General features: G+C 41.6%; 1 protein-coding gene across 6 annotated transcripts in view; it reads left to right on the forward strand.

Annotated features, from left to right (window-relative positions):
- Positions 1–13730, forward strand: part of adgrb3 (adhesion G protein-coupled receptor B3) — a 124123-nt gene that overhangs the window by 105832 nt on the left and 4561 nt on the right. For 4 of the 6 annotated variants that reach the window (XM_019870643.1, XM_019870641.1, XM_019870644.1 and 1 more), the window contains 10 exons: positions 4687–4837; positions 6145–6214; positions 6613–6679; positions 7549–7652; positions 8217–8315; positions 8545–8716; positions 8828–8923; positions 10258–10297; positions 11846–12537; positions 13100–13135. In XM_019870643.1, the coding sequence (XP_019726202.1) occupies positions 4687–4837; positions 6145–6214; positions 6613–6679; positions 7549–7652; positions 8217–8315; positions 8545–8716; positions 8828–8923; positions 10258–10297; positions 11846–12537; positions 13100–13135 (1527 nt within the window). The remainder of the gene's footprint in view (positions 1–4686; positions 4838–6144; positions 6215–6612; positions 6680–7548; positions 7653–8216; positions 8316–8544; positions 8717–8827; positions 8924–10257; positions 10298–11845; positions 12538–13099; positions 13136–13730) is intronic. The other 2 variants (XM_019870645.1, XM_019870642.1) reach the window with 1 other exon arrangement.

A 13730-nucleotide genomic window follows, 5' to 3' on the forward strand; every position in this document is an offset into this window, starting at 1 on the left:
GTCTGATTGAATCAAGCCGTCTTGAGGTCTTGATTACAACGACCACGTGAGTCCCCCTAATTACATATTTGCATCCAAAATCTTCTGTTGGTGAATCAAAATCCACGAGCATCATTAAAAGGCAACTCTCACCAAACAAACACGGCTATCTCAACGAGGGGTTTATGTAAACACCTCCAACCAAAGTGTTTATGGTGATCCATTTTTCCATTAAAGTAGATGACAAATCTGTGTCAGTACGTGATAGCAACATTATGTATTCAATTGACCTCGCCTCATTGTAAAATGACGAAGAAGGCAATCCTGAGTGCTGTCATTGTCATGGCAACCCCTCATCACGGTACCCCATAAGAAGGTTCTGGCATTCAGCAGACATTTTAAAGAAAAATCTTAACTGACTTACTTAATAGAAGATCAGCATAATCACTTACATTCCATGAAAAGGGCTGATGCTGTTTTGTAACACTGTTGGTAGCTGTTTGCTAACATAGCTGCGGTATCGTTGTTCATACAGCAGTTCTATTGCAGTTTATTGCAGAACAATAAATTCAGTCAAATGCTGTTTTAAACAAGTGCTCCACCAATAATTGCCAAGCTGGATTCTTCCCATCCTTCAGTGCCATTGAAGAGAAAGAATGAAGCGGAATGATTATTGCCTTTTCTTTTGTTTGTTTGTTTTTTCCTGCGTGTTGTTATAATATTTGAGAAATATTCCACGTTTTTGATCAGACCTCGTTTTAGAGCGGTAGGCCAGCGAAAACACAGCCCTGGTGTGGGTTTAATTGCTGTGCTACATGACATCGCCTCACTTGTTGTTGCTCCAACCCTTGAAAGAAGTGCATGTAATTGGCCTCATTGTTTGTGGATTCGGAGTCATCTAATAGAAATCATTTCAAAGCTGTGGAGGTGCCCTCCTGGGAACAGCAGATTCAGTGAGTCACCTTTGCTTGTCTGTGCTTTGCCTTTGTCCTCTCTCTATGTTCATCTTGCTTTGTGGGAAGAAGGCAAATCAAGAAACATATAGGCACAGTTGTGATTTATAGACATTAAGATCTTGCACTTTGGGATCATTCTATCAAATTGTCATACTATAATGGGTAAGAATTTATGAAGTAATAACATAGATGGAAGTCTAAGAGCTCCTCTGTGTGCCAACCTGTCTTTTCACTAGGTTTAGTTTGTAATTTTTATCATTAAATTATTTCAGTGCTACATGGTTAAAATCCGGATGTATTAAAGGATTCGAAATGATCGCTTATTGCGCATGTCACTGTGCCGCATTATTGAGATGGCATCTTGTTCAATTCCAATGTTCACGTCTAACGTCAAATTGTGCTCAAATAACCTGACGAGACATTGTTTGAAAAGAAAAAAAAATCCACTTCTGATCAAACTGCTCCTACGGTAACATCCTTGACAATCCCCACCGTGTGCCATTTGTTTAGAATGTTACTCTACAGCTTTTCGACCCAACTTTGTTGTACACAAGTTGCAGATTACACTGTAAATAGATTTGATTGATACCATAATGATTTCTCTGATTTGTAGTAACGCCCAAACCTGTTGCTAAGAACCCCGCAGCTCGCAAGTTCTGCTGTAATCTGTAAGAAGAGTAAATAATGAAACAATTCATAGTGATTGGCAAATAAAACTGCTTTGTGCTCGAAGGGATTTACCGTGAAACGCTAAGTCAACATGAGTTTAATCCAATTAGAGTCAAGTCCTAATGCTTCAAGAGTATTATTTTCTTCTCATGTATTACTGGAATCCCCTCTTACATATTTAGACTGACTACCACCTAGACCAAATACTGTATCTTACCTAAAAGGGTCTTTGAGAGTGTGTTGCAACGAGTTCTCTTTAATTCATGAATCTTTTGAGAAAATGTAGACTTTTATTCAATGGTCTAATTAATTCTTCAAATTCATGTCCGGTTTTAACACGCTACCATTGAATCAGCTTTAACTGTTCTCCTTCTGGGTGTCTTATCTGCGGTATGATATTTTAATGTGGTCCCTTCCTCACTTTCTTTGTTTCCATGGCTACCAACACAGTGAGCTCCCGACATTTGCTTTTCTAAAGGCCAGTGTGAACTCCCGGTTTCATCCGCGCTTGTTTTGTACGACTGGCTACAGTCGTCCGGTGCTTTCATAATGCACATAATGATGAGTATTCATCTGCATGCACTGATGATGAATGGTATAGGAAGATCAGTAAACCAAGAAGACTACAGATGATCTGTTTCCAGGAAACAGCAGAGCTGTTTATTCAACACACGAGTAGCTTCCAATGTACACTGAAAAAAAAACAAAACAAAAACCATAGTGACGACAAAACACATAATGTTTTTATATTTTGTGGCAAATGCTTTCAATAGCTGTTCTAGAGGCAGTGATCTTACTGATGCTGAGTTGTATGAGCTCACATTTTTCTCACTAATTTACTACATGGGCAAGTAAGTGGATGTATGTCTTGGGATTTCTGTAGACCTTGATTGGATGAACTGCTTTGACACTTTCAAGAATCACTAGAGCATGGTCGCGTTGTAAGTAGTTATGGGTCGTTTGCTTCAGTTGCTGTACGAGACGCTTCATTAAGTTAGTACACCTGTACTACAGATGAAAATCCTGTACAGTGTACAAGAACATCAACATCTAAATCTGTCCCCTCTAAGAAGAAGCACTTTAAAAGAGATGTGTTCAAAGTTGTTTCAAGGCTTTGACATAAGATGCAAAGGGCATTGTACCCCTTGGTGGTAGTTTAATACATATACACGTATTTACACAAAGAAGATGGTCACACCAGTTCAGTAAGTTGTCGGAATACAAGTTACTTTTTGCAGATGATAAAGAATATGTGTCTTTGAGGTTTGTTATATTGTTCGTCTGCATTGTTTGTCCTCAAATATCCGTTATATAGAAGGATACCATTGCCAGTTTTGTTAACCAGTCGATGGCGTTTTGCATTTGTGTTTGCATTCCGCTAGCAGACTTTTTATAAGGCAAAGCTATGTGATTTTGCTAAATACGCAAAGCGTAGTCACCTTTTTTTTTTCTTGTGTTTAGTTCGTTTGTAAGCTACAGGGAAACGTCAACTGATCTTGGCAGTCAACAGCCTGAAGCAAGCACTTTGACTCTTTTTTGAAGAATTGGTAACAATCTGCAAAACTGCTGCTTGTTGTAAAATTAGCTGCCACCATCTAGCACTCATCGGTACATTTTTTCCCCTCACAATTCAAGACAAAAAAACAATTGTAATGAGTGGACGGTCACACCTGGACAAGTTTGTAACATGCATCACTCTGAGGTGCGTTACCGCTGAATTGTGTTCACAAATAAATATATAATATTGAGAAAAAATTTTTTCAAGAATTTGGGTATTCTGTCAGTACAATGCAATAAATGATGTGCCAGTCAAAACTGCACTTATTTTTTGTCAAGGCAGGGTTTTGAGAGAGCTGATGTATAAGATCTCATTAAACTGTGCAGCTCTCTCGAGTGATGCCTCAGCCTGTAAGCGCACATGCTTTCAACCCAATCCGTGTCATAGTTTTACTCCCCTTAGTTTATTCACATTTCTCTTGCATCTGGGACAGCCCACTCTACCTTAAAGCTTGTCTTGTCATGTTTCAATCCACATTTATGGGCTTAATGTCTCCCGTGGGTTGAAGCGAATACAAACCCGCTTGTCAGGTATACGGTAATACGGGATTACTCTCTCGTTTGAACCCCATGCACACAACAGGGGGTGGATATCGTGTGCTTCTCTCAATGGAGACTTACAGGGGAAGTCACTATGCGGATGCCCTGGGATGGCATGATACACCGGAGTCTTTACCTCACACCATACTCGACTGCCTAAGGTATCCTCACTCAGTGTCAGTGTGCCTTGACAAGACTCTTAAGGATACCTCTTTATTTCTAATCCTCTCCTAAACAATCTCCCTCTGGCGACGTCTCTCGGTGGAACAAAGATGGACGAGCTAATGAAGCTGCAAAGAGCCGTTCCATTATTGAGCCCGAATGCTATCTCCTGCCTCCAGTGTAGCCTTCCGTGTCATTTAAGAAGTGTTTTGCTGTCTTTGCTCTCGTGGCGTTACGTACAACAGTTGACCTTGGCCCACATGCCTGCATGTGGGATCCCCGGCATACTAATGAGGGTCAATGCAGAGGAATGCAACAATGTGGCATGCTGTGTCCGCCAGCCTGGCTCTGATATTTATGGCCACTGCCACCTCTGATGCTGCATCGCCAACTGATTTAACTGGGCTTCGTGTACTGCGCAATGTGACGCTTTAGGGGATCTTTATTGTTACTTTCAAGACGTTTCTGAAGGAGGTTAGTTTTATTTCATGTCAGGATGGCAGAAGGAAGAACCTGTTACATTTTGGAGCAGGAGGTGCTATTTTCTGATTGATTTACAGCTGACCATCACTTGCTCTGATTTGTAATTGGTCATGTTCAAAACATTTGTTTTCAAATCAAAGAGAATTTGGAAGCATTTCTTAATAAAATGTATCCCTTACCTGCGATTGGCTGGCAACCAGTTCAGGGTGTCCCCGGCCTACTGCCCGAAGACAGCTGGGATAGGCTCCAGCACGCCTGCAACCCTCGTGAGGATTAAGCGGTTTCACATAATGGATGGATGAATGGATGTTTCCTTTACCATTTTCCTATTTGTGACTAGGGAGTCTGCATTATGACAACAGCCCTTCTGCACTTCTTCTTCTTGGCATCGTTCTGCTGGGTTCTCACGGAGGCTTGGCAGTCTTACATGGCAGTGACAGGAAAGGTCCGGACCCGGCTCATCCGCAAGCGCTTTCTCTGTCTAGGCTGGGGTAAGTAAGGAGCAGAATTTTTCACTGACAGCTCACATCTTCTGCCCTTCAACTCAAGGTTCATTTAGTAAAAGTAATGGCACGAGGCGGCGAGATTGTCATCCTATCAGGCGAGGGTGTTTTTGCACTCCGGTCAACATGGACCAACCTTGAATTATGGAATGGATGGGAGGGAGGTTGGCAGACGGTTACAGTGCACAGTACAGTACATTCCATAGCAAGTTACGCAAAGGGTGTGCTTGTACTACAAAGGTGAACAGATACTATAAGTTGTCACATACCGATTTCTTCAAGTCGTGTTGAAGGGCTTGAATAGAACTGTTGTAACATTTCTAACCGTTTTGACCGTGTGTTTTTTTTTCGATGGCACGCCAGTCCAAATCAAATTCCAACAAACCTCAGACGTTGATGATTGCAAAAAAATGAGTGAATCCGGGTTCAAAGCGTTCCTTCTTTCAGACAGGCAGAAACGTCTCCTTTTAAAAGAAAAAAAAACATATTTGGAAAGAGCCCACGTTCATTCTTCTTGTTACCTAGCAACAAACATGGCTCTCTGAGTCATTGCAGGGCCGCTGCTTCATGAGCATAGCATTAGCTTTTCATTTAGGTGTGTAAGAAACATGCATTAAGAGATTATTGGATGCTAAAACCAGACTTTTTTTTGTACCCAATTACTTTTCTAGATTAGATCTATGCATGACATTTTTCATCACTTTAAGAGTCAGAACAATTCTAAAATGGATTACCAAAGAACCCGCATGCCAAATGTCACTTGTGGTCTCTTAATTCCACCCATATGAAATATTGCGGGCGATGATTTATGAGACTCGCGTGTAAGTCTCTGCACACTTTAGCTCTCAAGCACTGCAGAGACACGGACTCTGGATGGCCACGAGGCCCGCATGCGCCTCCTGCCTCCAGGAAGCTGATTACATCAATAGCACCTGCATGCGCTTTCCAAAACCTTAATATTCTGAGCGCACAGAAGAGGAACCGATCCCATCACACCAGAGCATTGGGCTTTTTTTCTCTTTTTTTTTTTTTTTTTTTTTTTTTTAACCATGCAATGATTAAAAAATTTACAGCCTCCTGAACTTCAATTATCAGCAATCACAAGGGATTTGGAGTCCTTCTGCAGCTTTAATGGTACACCATAAACACATTCAAAGTATTTCATTGTATCATTCTTGTGTAATTATGTAACACCTAATGAAAAAAGTTTCCCTCCATTTTACAGAGACCACTGTACTCAATGTGACGACATAACACAGACGTCTTGACTCATCGTTGATTGTTTTCTCTTGAAGGATTACCGGCTTTGGTGGTTGCTGTATCGATGGGATTCACCAAAACAAAGGGCTATGGGACACCCTTATAGTAAGTTGGCCTTTATGCTAGCGTTGAATATTCACCGCGCAAGAAGTAGGCTACGTTAATGGTAACACTTGAGCGAAATGATTAAGTGCCTCGGCAGTGGCTCACTTCTCCTAAACAGATCCATAAAGACAGTCCCACGAACGCGATCCGATTTAGCGATTGCTCAGCAGGACCCCAATTTCTCGAGTTGTATCGCAGCTTGATAACGATGGCGTGAACACCACTTAGAATCTCTTTAGTGTGTCAAATTCTGAAAATAGAGTTACGGCATATGGCGCCTACTCCCTTGATAATTGGGGGGGGGGGGGGAATACAAGCGGTTGTTATTTTGTGTGCCATTAACTCAGATGTTAATCACTGGCTGCAAGTTAACTGTTGCTCTCTGTGTTTCTCTGCAGCTGTTGGCTGTCTTTGGAGGGGGGGCTCCTGTATGCCTTTGTTGGACCTGCAGCTGCTGTTGTTCTGGTAAGCCTCAACCAGTAGATCCGGTTCTTGACGACAGGGAATAGATGAGAAATGTAGATGTTACCCGAAACTTAGACGGCACAAGAAACATGGTGGCAGATTGGGGAGGAACAGACGCAATAAACACCAACAAAATAAATTCAGTTTTGGAAAATGACTTTTAAGCTATCGGAGCAAACCCATCTTTTGCAAATGATGGTCTACGCCAAATGTGTGTTACTGATGTTTCAGTTGTTCAAATGAAAATATTGATGCTCTTAATCTGTCAGAGGGACCTCCCACAGGAATACTGACAATCATTTTATGTGGAAAAAGAACATTCAGAGGTGGAATTTGAAATCAAGTCATATTTTAAGTTTGCGAGCCAAAGACACGCAGAGATTTTTTTTTGTCATCTTTGCTCTACTTTTCTTTTGCCTCAGACCTAAAATGGCATCACGAACAAGGAGCGCTTCAATTTATTTGTAAAGCAACTACATATAAAGCCTCAAATTGCACACTGCTGCTCCAGTTTCCTGTCAGCGAAGTTGCTGCTAATGTTAGATGAAGGTGCCTTTGAGAGGAAAAATGTTTCTTATTAGGCAGATCTTTTCCTAAGGCTGCCGTGCCGGACTGAGTGTGCACGGCAATGCTCATCCGCTGGCTGAAATGTGACAGATATGAGAAAAAACACCCACACACACAGAAACTAGAGGTCGAAGCTCAGTGCACACACGCAAAATTGAGGTGGGGAGAAAAATGGGACAATTACATCAATCATTGGCGACTAATGGAAAATGTCATCTCGGCAAACCATGCTTTTAACATTAAATTGAAAATAATTGTTGCATTGGTATGATTTATTGAAGATCCCTTTGCTTCGTTTCCAGGTCAACATGGTGATCGGTATTCTCGTGTTTAATAAATTAGTGTCCAGAGACGGCATACTGGACAAGAAGATGAAGCATCGAGCAGGGTATGACAGCACGTCCTTGTTAGTACCTTCATTTTTCTTCTTTTATTATTCATTATTTCAATGCCAGCATGAGTAATAACAACTAATTTGAACTCGTGTTCCGGCGCTAACATTAATGTGCTTGCCCTACTGCTTTGAATCGTTGCACTTTTTAGATAGTCAATGTTGATGTCAAGACATGATGTGTGAATGAGTTAGTTTCATTTCATTTAAATGTTTAGCCTGTTTATCTAAGTATTGAACCAGTGAGGCCAGTTCCTTTCAAATGTTTTTTTCTGTAGATTGAAAACATTGAGATCATGTTATTATTAGTTGCGGATTTGTAGCGCAAAGAAAGCAATATTTACAGCTGCTTAAACATACACAGTGTTGGAACTCATTGAAAGTGGAAATCACAGGACATAAAGAGGTCAGCTTTCTCACGGGAGCGACATGAATACATATTTTGTTGGCAGAATAAGTCCAAGATGAAACTACATTACACCCACGCGCTGGCTGCGTGTGCCGTTGCTAATATTTGACGTTGCACACTTTGTGGTTATTAGCGTGGTCGGTCACGCCGTTGTCTCTTATGCCCCACAGACAGATGAGTGAGCCGCACACGGGATTGACTCTCAAGTGCGCCAAATGCGGTGTTGTATCAACGACTGCTTTGTCAGCGACTACAGCGAGCAACGCAATGTAAGTGACTGCGAATCAATAAGACAATGCTGCATATACAGCAGGTCCACCTCGATAATGCGGATCCACTGCCATGGCAACTGCTCTTAGCGCTGTAGATCAGATCACGGCAGGAAAAAAAGAAAGAAAGAATAAACAATTCTTAGTTGTGCTTGTGATTGAACAGCCTTTAGATGACGACGGATACCATGTAGTAATTTGCCTTATTTCTTTTTTTAAATCCTCTCAGGGCGTCCCTATGGAGCTCCTGCGTCGTCCTGCCTCTACTGGCCTTGACCTGGATGTCCGCAGTGCTTGCCATGACGGACAAGCGTTCCATCCTCTTTCAAATCCTCTTTGCGGTCTTTGACTCACTGCAGGGTTTTGTCATAGTGATGGTGCACTGTATCCTACGGCGAGAGGTAGAGCAATTTTGATTTGGGATGCTGAGGGAGGACAAAGGCAAATTATCGTCACGATTTTATCCCGACTAACTAGAACAAAATCTGAAAAAAAAACATTCTTCTCCTTAGGTCCAAGATGCATTCAGATGTCGACTCCGAAACTGCCAAGATCCAATCAGTGGTGATGCAACGGGGGGCTTTCCTAATGGCCATGCTCAGATAATGGTAAGTGTGGTTTCTCTACTTTTATCATTACAGCTTTAACCCAACTGATGTTTCTGTAGCCTCATTTCTATCGAGCCGCAGGGGTTGATTCGTTTCAGGATGTTGCTTGTGCTTTTTTTTCCCCCTTTGCTTTTCAATTGTCAAGAGGTGTAAAAAGGGCAGTATCAAGAACTCATCTGTTTTTTTCACTTCTAAATTAGCTTTTGTGATGCCTTCACAAAAATGTAATTGTGATTTTTGCTGCTGTAGACTGCAAATTTCCCCAGTGTGGGACAAATAAAGGTTATCTTATCTTATCTTATCTCATCTTATCTTATTTAAGAAAGTAACACATGTTTCAGTTCTGGCTGCTCAGTACAATATGGCAATGTCAACATAAGTTGACAATAACAATGTACACCAGCAAATTGTGCGCACTCAACTCTGGGTTCTTGCCACCTTGCTGAGTCAGCTTGTTTTCTTTATGCAAATGAGTCGTGCAGCTCTGTCCAGGCAGCTCAGTACAAAATGGATAAGTCAATAATGATAAATAGATGAGGATGGAATACACGCCACACAATGAACTGCATTTAGTCTTCTTGTGAGACGGTTTGCAAAGTTTACCCACGTTCCGCTTTTTTTTTAACACCGATTAAATGAGCAAAATTTTAAAAAATATATAATTTTTCAAAACATTGTCTGTAGATCTGAATTTGACCAAGATATCTTAAAGAATACTGTCTACCTTTGAGGCTCAACAACATTTACCATAATTTAGCCGCGCATTGTTTTTTATTGTCTCATAATTATCCCCGAATAGATACCACATGACATTAGTGCTCCTCTTAGGCCCTTAAAGCTCAAGCCTTTATTTTTGTTTGATTGAAATAACTGACCCCATCCCCATCAGGCACGCATCTCACTCATTTCCTTTCCTGGGATGATGGAGCATCGCTCTCGGCCCGACCTTTGAAATTGGCATGCCAGTCTCTTCATCTCGCGCCACGATACCAGTGGCATGTCAGAGAAATGATCTGACATTAGTATTGTAATACCCCTCTGAGGGAAATAGTCTTCACAAAAGCAGAGTGGCGTCTGGCTCTCTCGGTTCAATACGGTCATTTGCAGCAGGTGCAAAATGCCTCCCTTTCCCATTTGTACCGTCATGCATAGATATGCGCTCACCGGCCACTCCATTAGGGTTGGAAAAGGAGCCGCCACAAATGCTATCTTGAAAAATATGCCTTTCAAACACGATTTTATTGAAGAATGTTTTGGTTTGACTGACGTGTAGCATAGTAAGAGGTGTTTCCCAGATGTAAAATGTCTTACTGATCACGATTCCTCGTTTGCAGACGGATTTCGAGAAGGACGTCGATATTGCCTGCCGGTCAGGTAAGAGCACATCCACTGAAAATGCCCAAAGTCACCTCCCTGTAGAAAGTAAACTCAATGAATTGAAAATGTTGCTTTGCCAGGTTTTCAGTAGTGTGCGCTTATGTTTGCGACATTGAAATAATCCGTTCGATGACGACATTCCCGCTTGACATACATTTGCAATCACTGGCCCACATTTGTGGGAGCATTTTGTAGTACATCATGCCATTGAAGATTGATTCTGAAAGGAATCTATTTTTTTATTTTTTTTATTTAACAAATTCTGTAGGGGGGGGTACTTATTTATGCTGAGCACTGTAACAACAATCTCCTCTCCTTGCAAGTAAAAACCCCAAAAAGAGGTTAGACAGTAAAAATAGCCACAGTTGCATAACAGCCAACAATCCCCACAGGAGTTTTTCACAGTTACCAAAGCACTGACTTTAATCTGAGAACAAAACAGTATAAAAAGAGCTGTTGGCTACTCCTTTTATACGGAGTTTTAAAGTGTAACCAGACTGCTGTGCATTTCAACAAAGCCACTTTGTGCTGAATGGCACGCTGTCATTAGACTGTATAAATGTTTCACACCATCATAAATCGGAGTTCATGCCTTAGGAGAATGTTCCTCGTGATATTTAGTTCTGGGAAGGTAATATTTAGTTTTGGGTTTTTTTGTTCTTCTTTTGTACTTTTGAGCCGCTTTACAAGAGTACCGGTATGTAGTATTTAAGAGTTGTTAAAAAAATACCAGGGTTAAGACCAAATCAATCATACTTATTCACAGGTCTCAGAAAGTCTTTTGGAACATATCCCTCAACACGGTGCAGTCCTGTCAAACTCAAGTGCATCTACCTGAAAAAAAAAAAGCAGCAAAAGCAGTCAGGTGTCATGAATAAATCATGACCAGATTACGCTCTGTGCTCACACTTGTGCAATTATTAGTGGTGCACAAAGATGCATTTGACGCTGTCGCCTCGAGTGTAAACGTTGATGGGAATGTGCTTCAGGCATAACAAGCTTAAAGGCTGTTAAATTCATCTTGCTCTGTGTTTGCAGGGTCAGAAGCCATAATGTTTTGTTTGGATTTGAACCAGATTATGCCTTTGGCAGCAATTAATATTAATAACGATGACATATTCTGCCACTCATATGTCTTAGATCATATGTTGTGCTTAGGTTAGAATTTGTTAGATTTAACTCCAAAAATTGGGATTTGAATGAACATGATTGCCTTTTAGGTTAAAAAAAAAAAAATCACAGTTGACAAGTGTGGTCTGTCCTGGCTCGTGGGACTTTTAAAAATTCCTTTCTTATTCCTTAAGTGAAAATAATTAAAAGGAAAAAAAAACACTTGAGTGCTGAACAGATATTTTATGAAATTTAATGAAGCAGTTTGTTTAATGTGGCGTTCTTCTGATCACATAAAAGCATCAGCTCTCAGTGCACCTTAATCACTTCCTTTACAAATTGGATGATATTAACTGGAAATTTCCTTTGAAGATGATGTGCACACTCACACAGACATGAATCGCTGATTTCAAACATGTGCTTCCGCCCTGTCAGCCCTCCACAAGGACATGGGCTCATGTCGCGCCGCTACCGTCACCGGCACGCTTTCCCGCATATCCCTCAATGACGAGGAGGACGAGAAAGCTCCTGAAGGCCTCAACTACTCTACGCTGCCCGGCAACATCATCTCCAAAGTGATCATCCAGCAGCCTTCGGCACTGCACATGCCCATGGGAGTGGGCGAGCTCAAGGAGCAGTCGCTCGCTGGCGACAACAACGCCGATCTGCGTCGCACCGTTTACCTGTGCACTGACGACGCCATGCGCCAGAGTGACCAGAACATGGGCACCCACGACATGGAGGGCCACCCGCCACAGGGTCAGATGATGGAGACGGACTACATTGTCATGCCCCGTGCCTCGGCGGCGGCGGCGGCGGCACTTTCGGGGTCTGCTACCCTGCCAGCCCACCTAAAGGAGGATACCAAGATGAACATCACCATGGATACGCTGCCGCACGAGAGGCTGATGCATTACAAGATGAGCCCTGACTTCAACATCAGCCCGTCGGGCGTGGACCACATGAATGTGAACCTGGAGCAGCAATACCCCAGCGCCCCCGAGCAGATGCAGAACCTGCCCTTTGAACCCCGCACGGCCGTCAAGAACTTCCTTGCTGAGATGGAGGAGAGCGCTGGCCTCTCGAGGAGTGAGACGGGCTCTACCATCTCCATGAGCTCCTTAGAGGTACATGCTATACACTGTATAATATATGGAATCGGGTGGATCGATTTTGAAAAATAACTGATTGCGATTTTTGAGGTCTTACAGGTTAAGCTTACGCTAAACTAAAGGTAAATGAATGGCCTATTTTCAAACTATTTTCCTACATAGGGTGCGCATCGAATAGAAGCTGCAGTAGTGGCCGCAATTGCATTATGTATCCACTAGATGGAGCTACGCATTGGGGAATACAATACAATAAAACATACCTTTATTTGTATCGAGCTTTCACATCTGCTGCAGCTGTAACAAAGCGCTTTACAGAACATTTAAAATAGATCAGAATATTGATCCATACATAAGGTGCCGCGGATTATAAGGCGCACTGTTGGCTTTTGAGAAAATTGAATGCTTTTGGTTGCACCTTATAGTGCGGAAAATATCGCAAAAGCTTTGTATCTTAACTTAAATTCAACTCATTTTTAAGTCAAGACACCACTGTATTCATAGAGACAAACTTTTCTGTGTTGTGGCAGCCCTATAAATCTTTTCCTCATATTTTGTTTTATTTTTTTTCTTTTTACAGAGAAGAAAATCACGATATTCTGATCTGGACTTTGAGGTATGTTAAAACACGTTCCTTCGCTTAAGACATGCATCGATCTTTTTTTTTTTTTTAATATACCGAGTAAAGCCATCCTTGTGTTTGTCATTTGATTTACTCGAACTTGTTGTGCCTCTTAAGCTTATTGGAGTTTACAAGATTTATTGTCACGCTATGTAGTTAAGGTAAAAGCAAGGCTCTCAACTGACAAACAGGATGAGCGTTCATCAACATTTTGTCCTCCATCTCCTCCATCCATCGCCTCTGCACTGATTTTTCAATGATATGCTTTTAAAGTCATTTGCACATTTCATGACTGATTTGAACCGCTAGTCTTGCCATGCAAATTCCACCCCTCTTTTGGCAGGATTTTGCATTCCTTTGCATTGCCAAATCAGGTTTTATGCATATATATATATATATATATGTATTTAACACACACACACACACACACACACACACACACACACACGTATAATGCCCCCTTTTCAAAGTAAAGGAAACAGAATGAAAGCTTCTGGCAGTGTTTCTGGCACGGGGAGTATTTTGCTTTAAAGTAGACACAGCAACAACCCCTTTTAAAGGAAGCCCTGGGCCAAGATTGGATTATAAG

The sequence above is a fragment of the Hippocampus comes genome, unplaced genomic scaffold (assembly GCF_001891065.2).
Source record: "Hippocampus comes isolate QL1 unplaced genomic scaffold, H_comes_QL1_v1.1 scaffold76, whole genome shotgun sequence".
Lineage (NCBI taxonomy): Eukaryota > Metazoa > Chordata > Actinopteri > Syngnathiformes > Syngnathidae > Hippocampus > Hippocampus comes.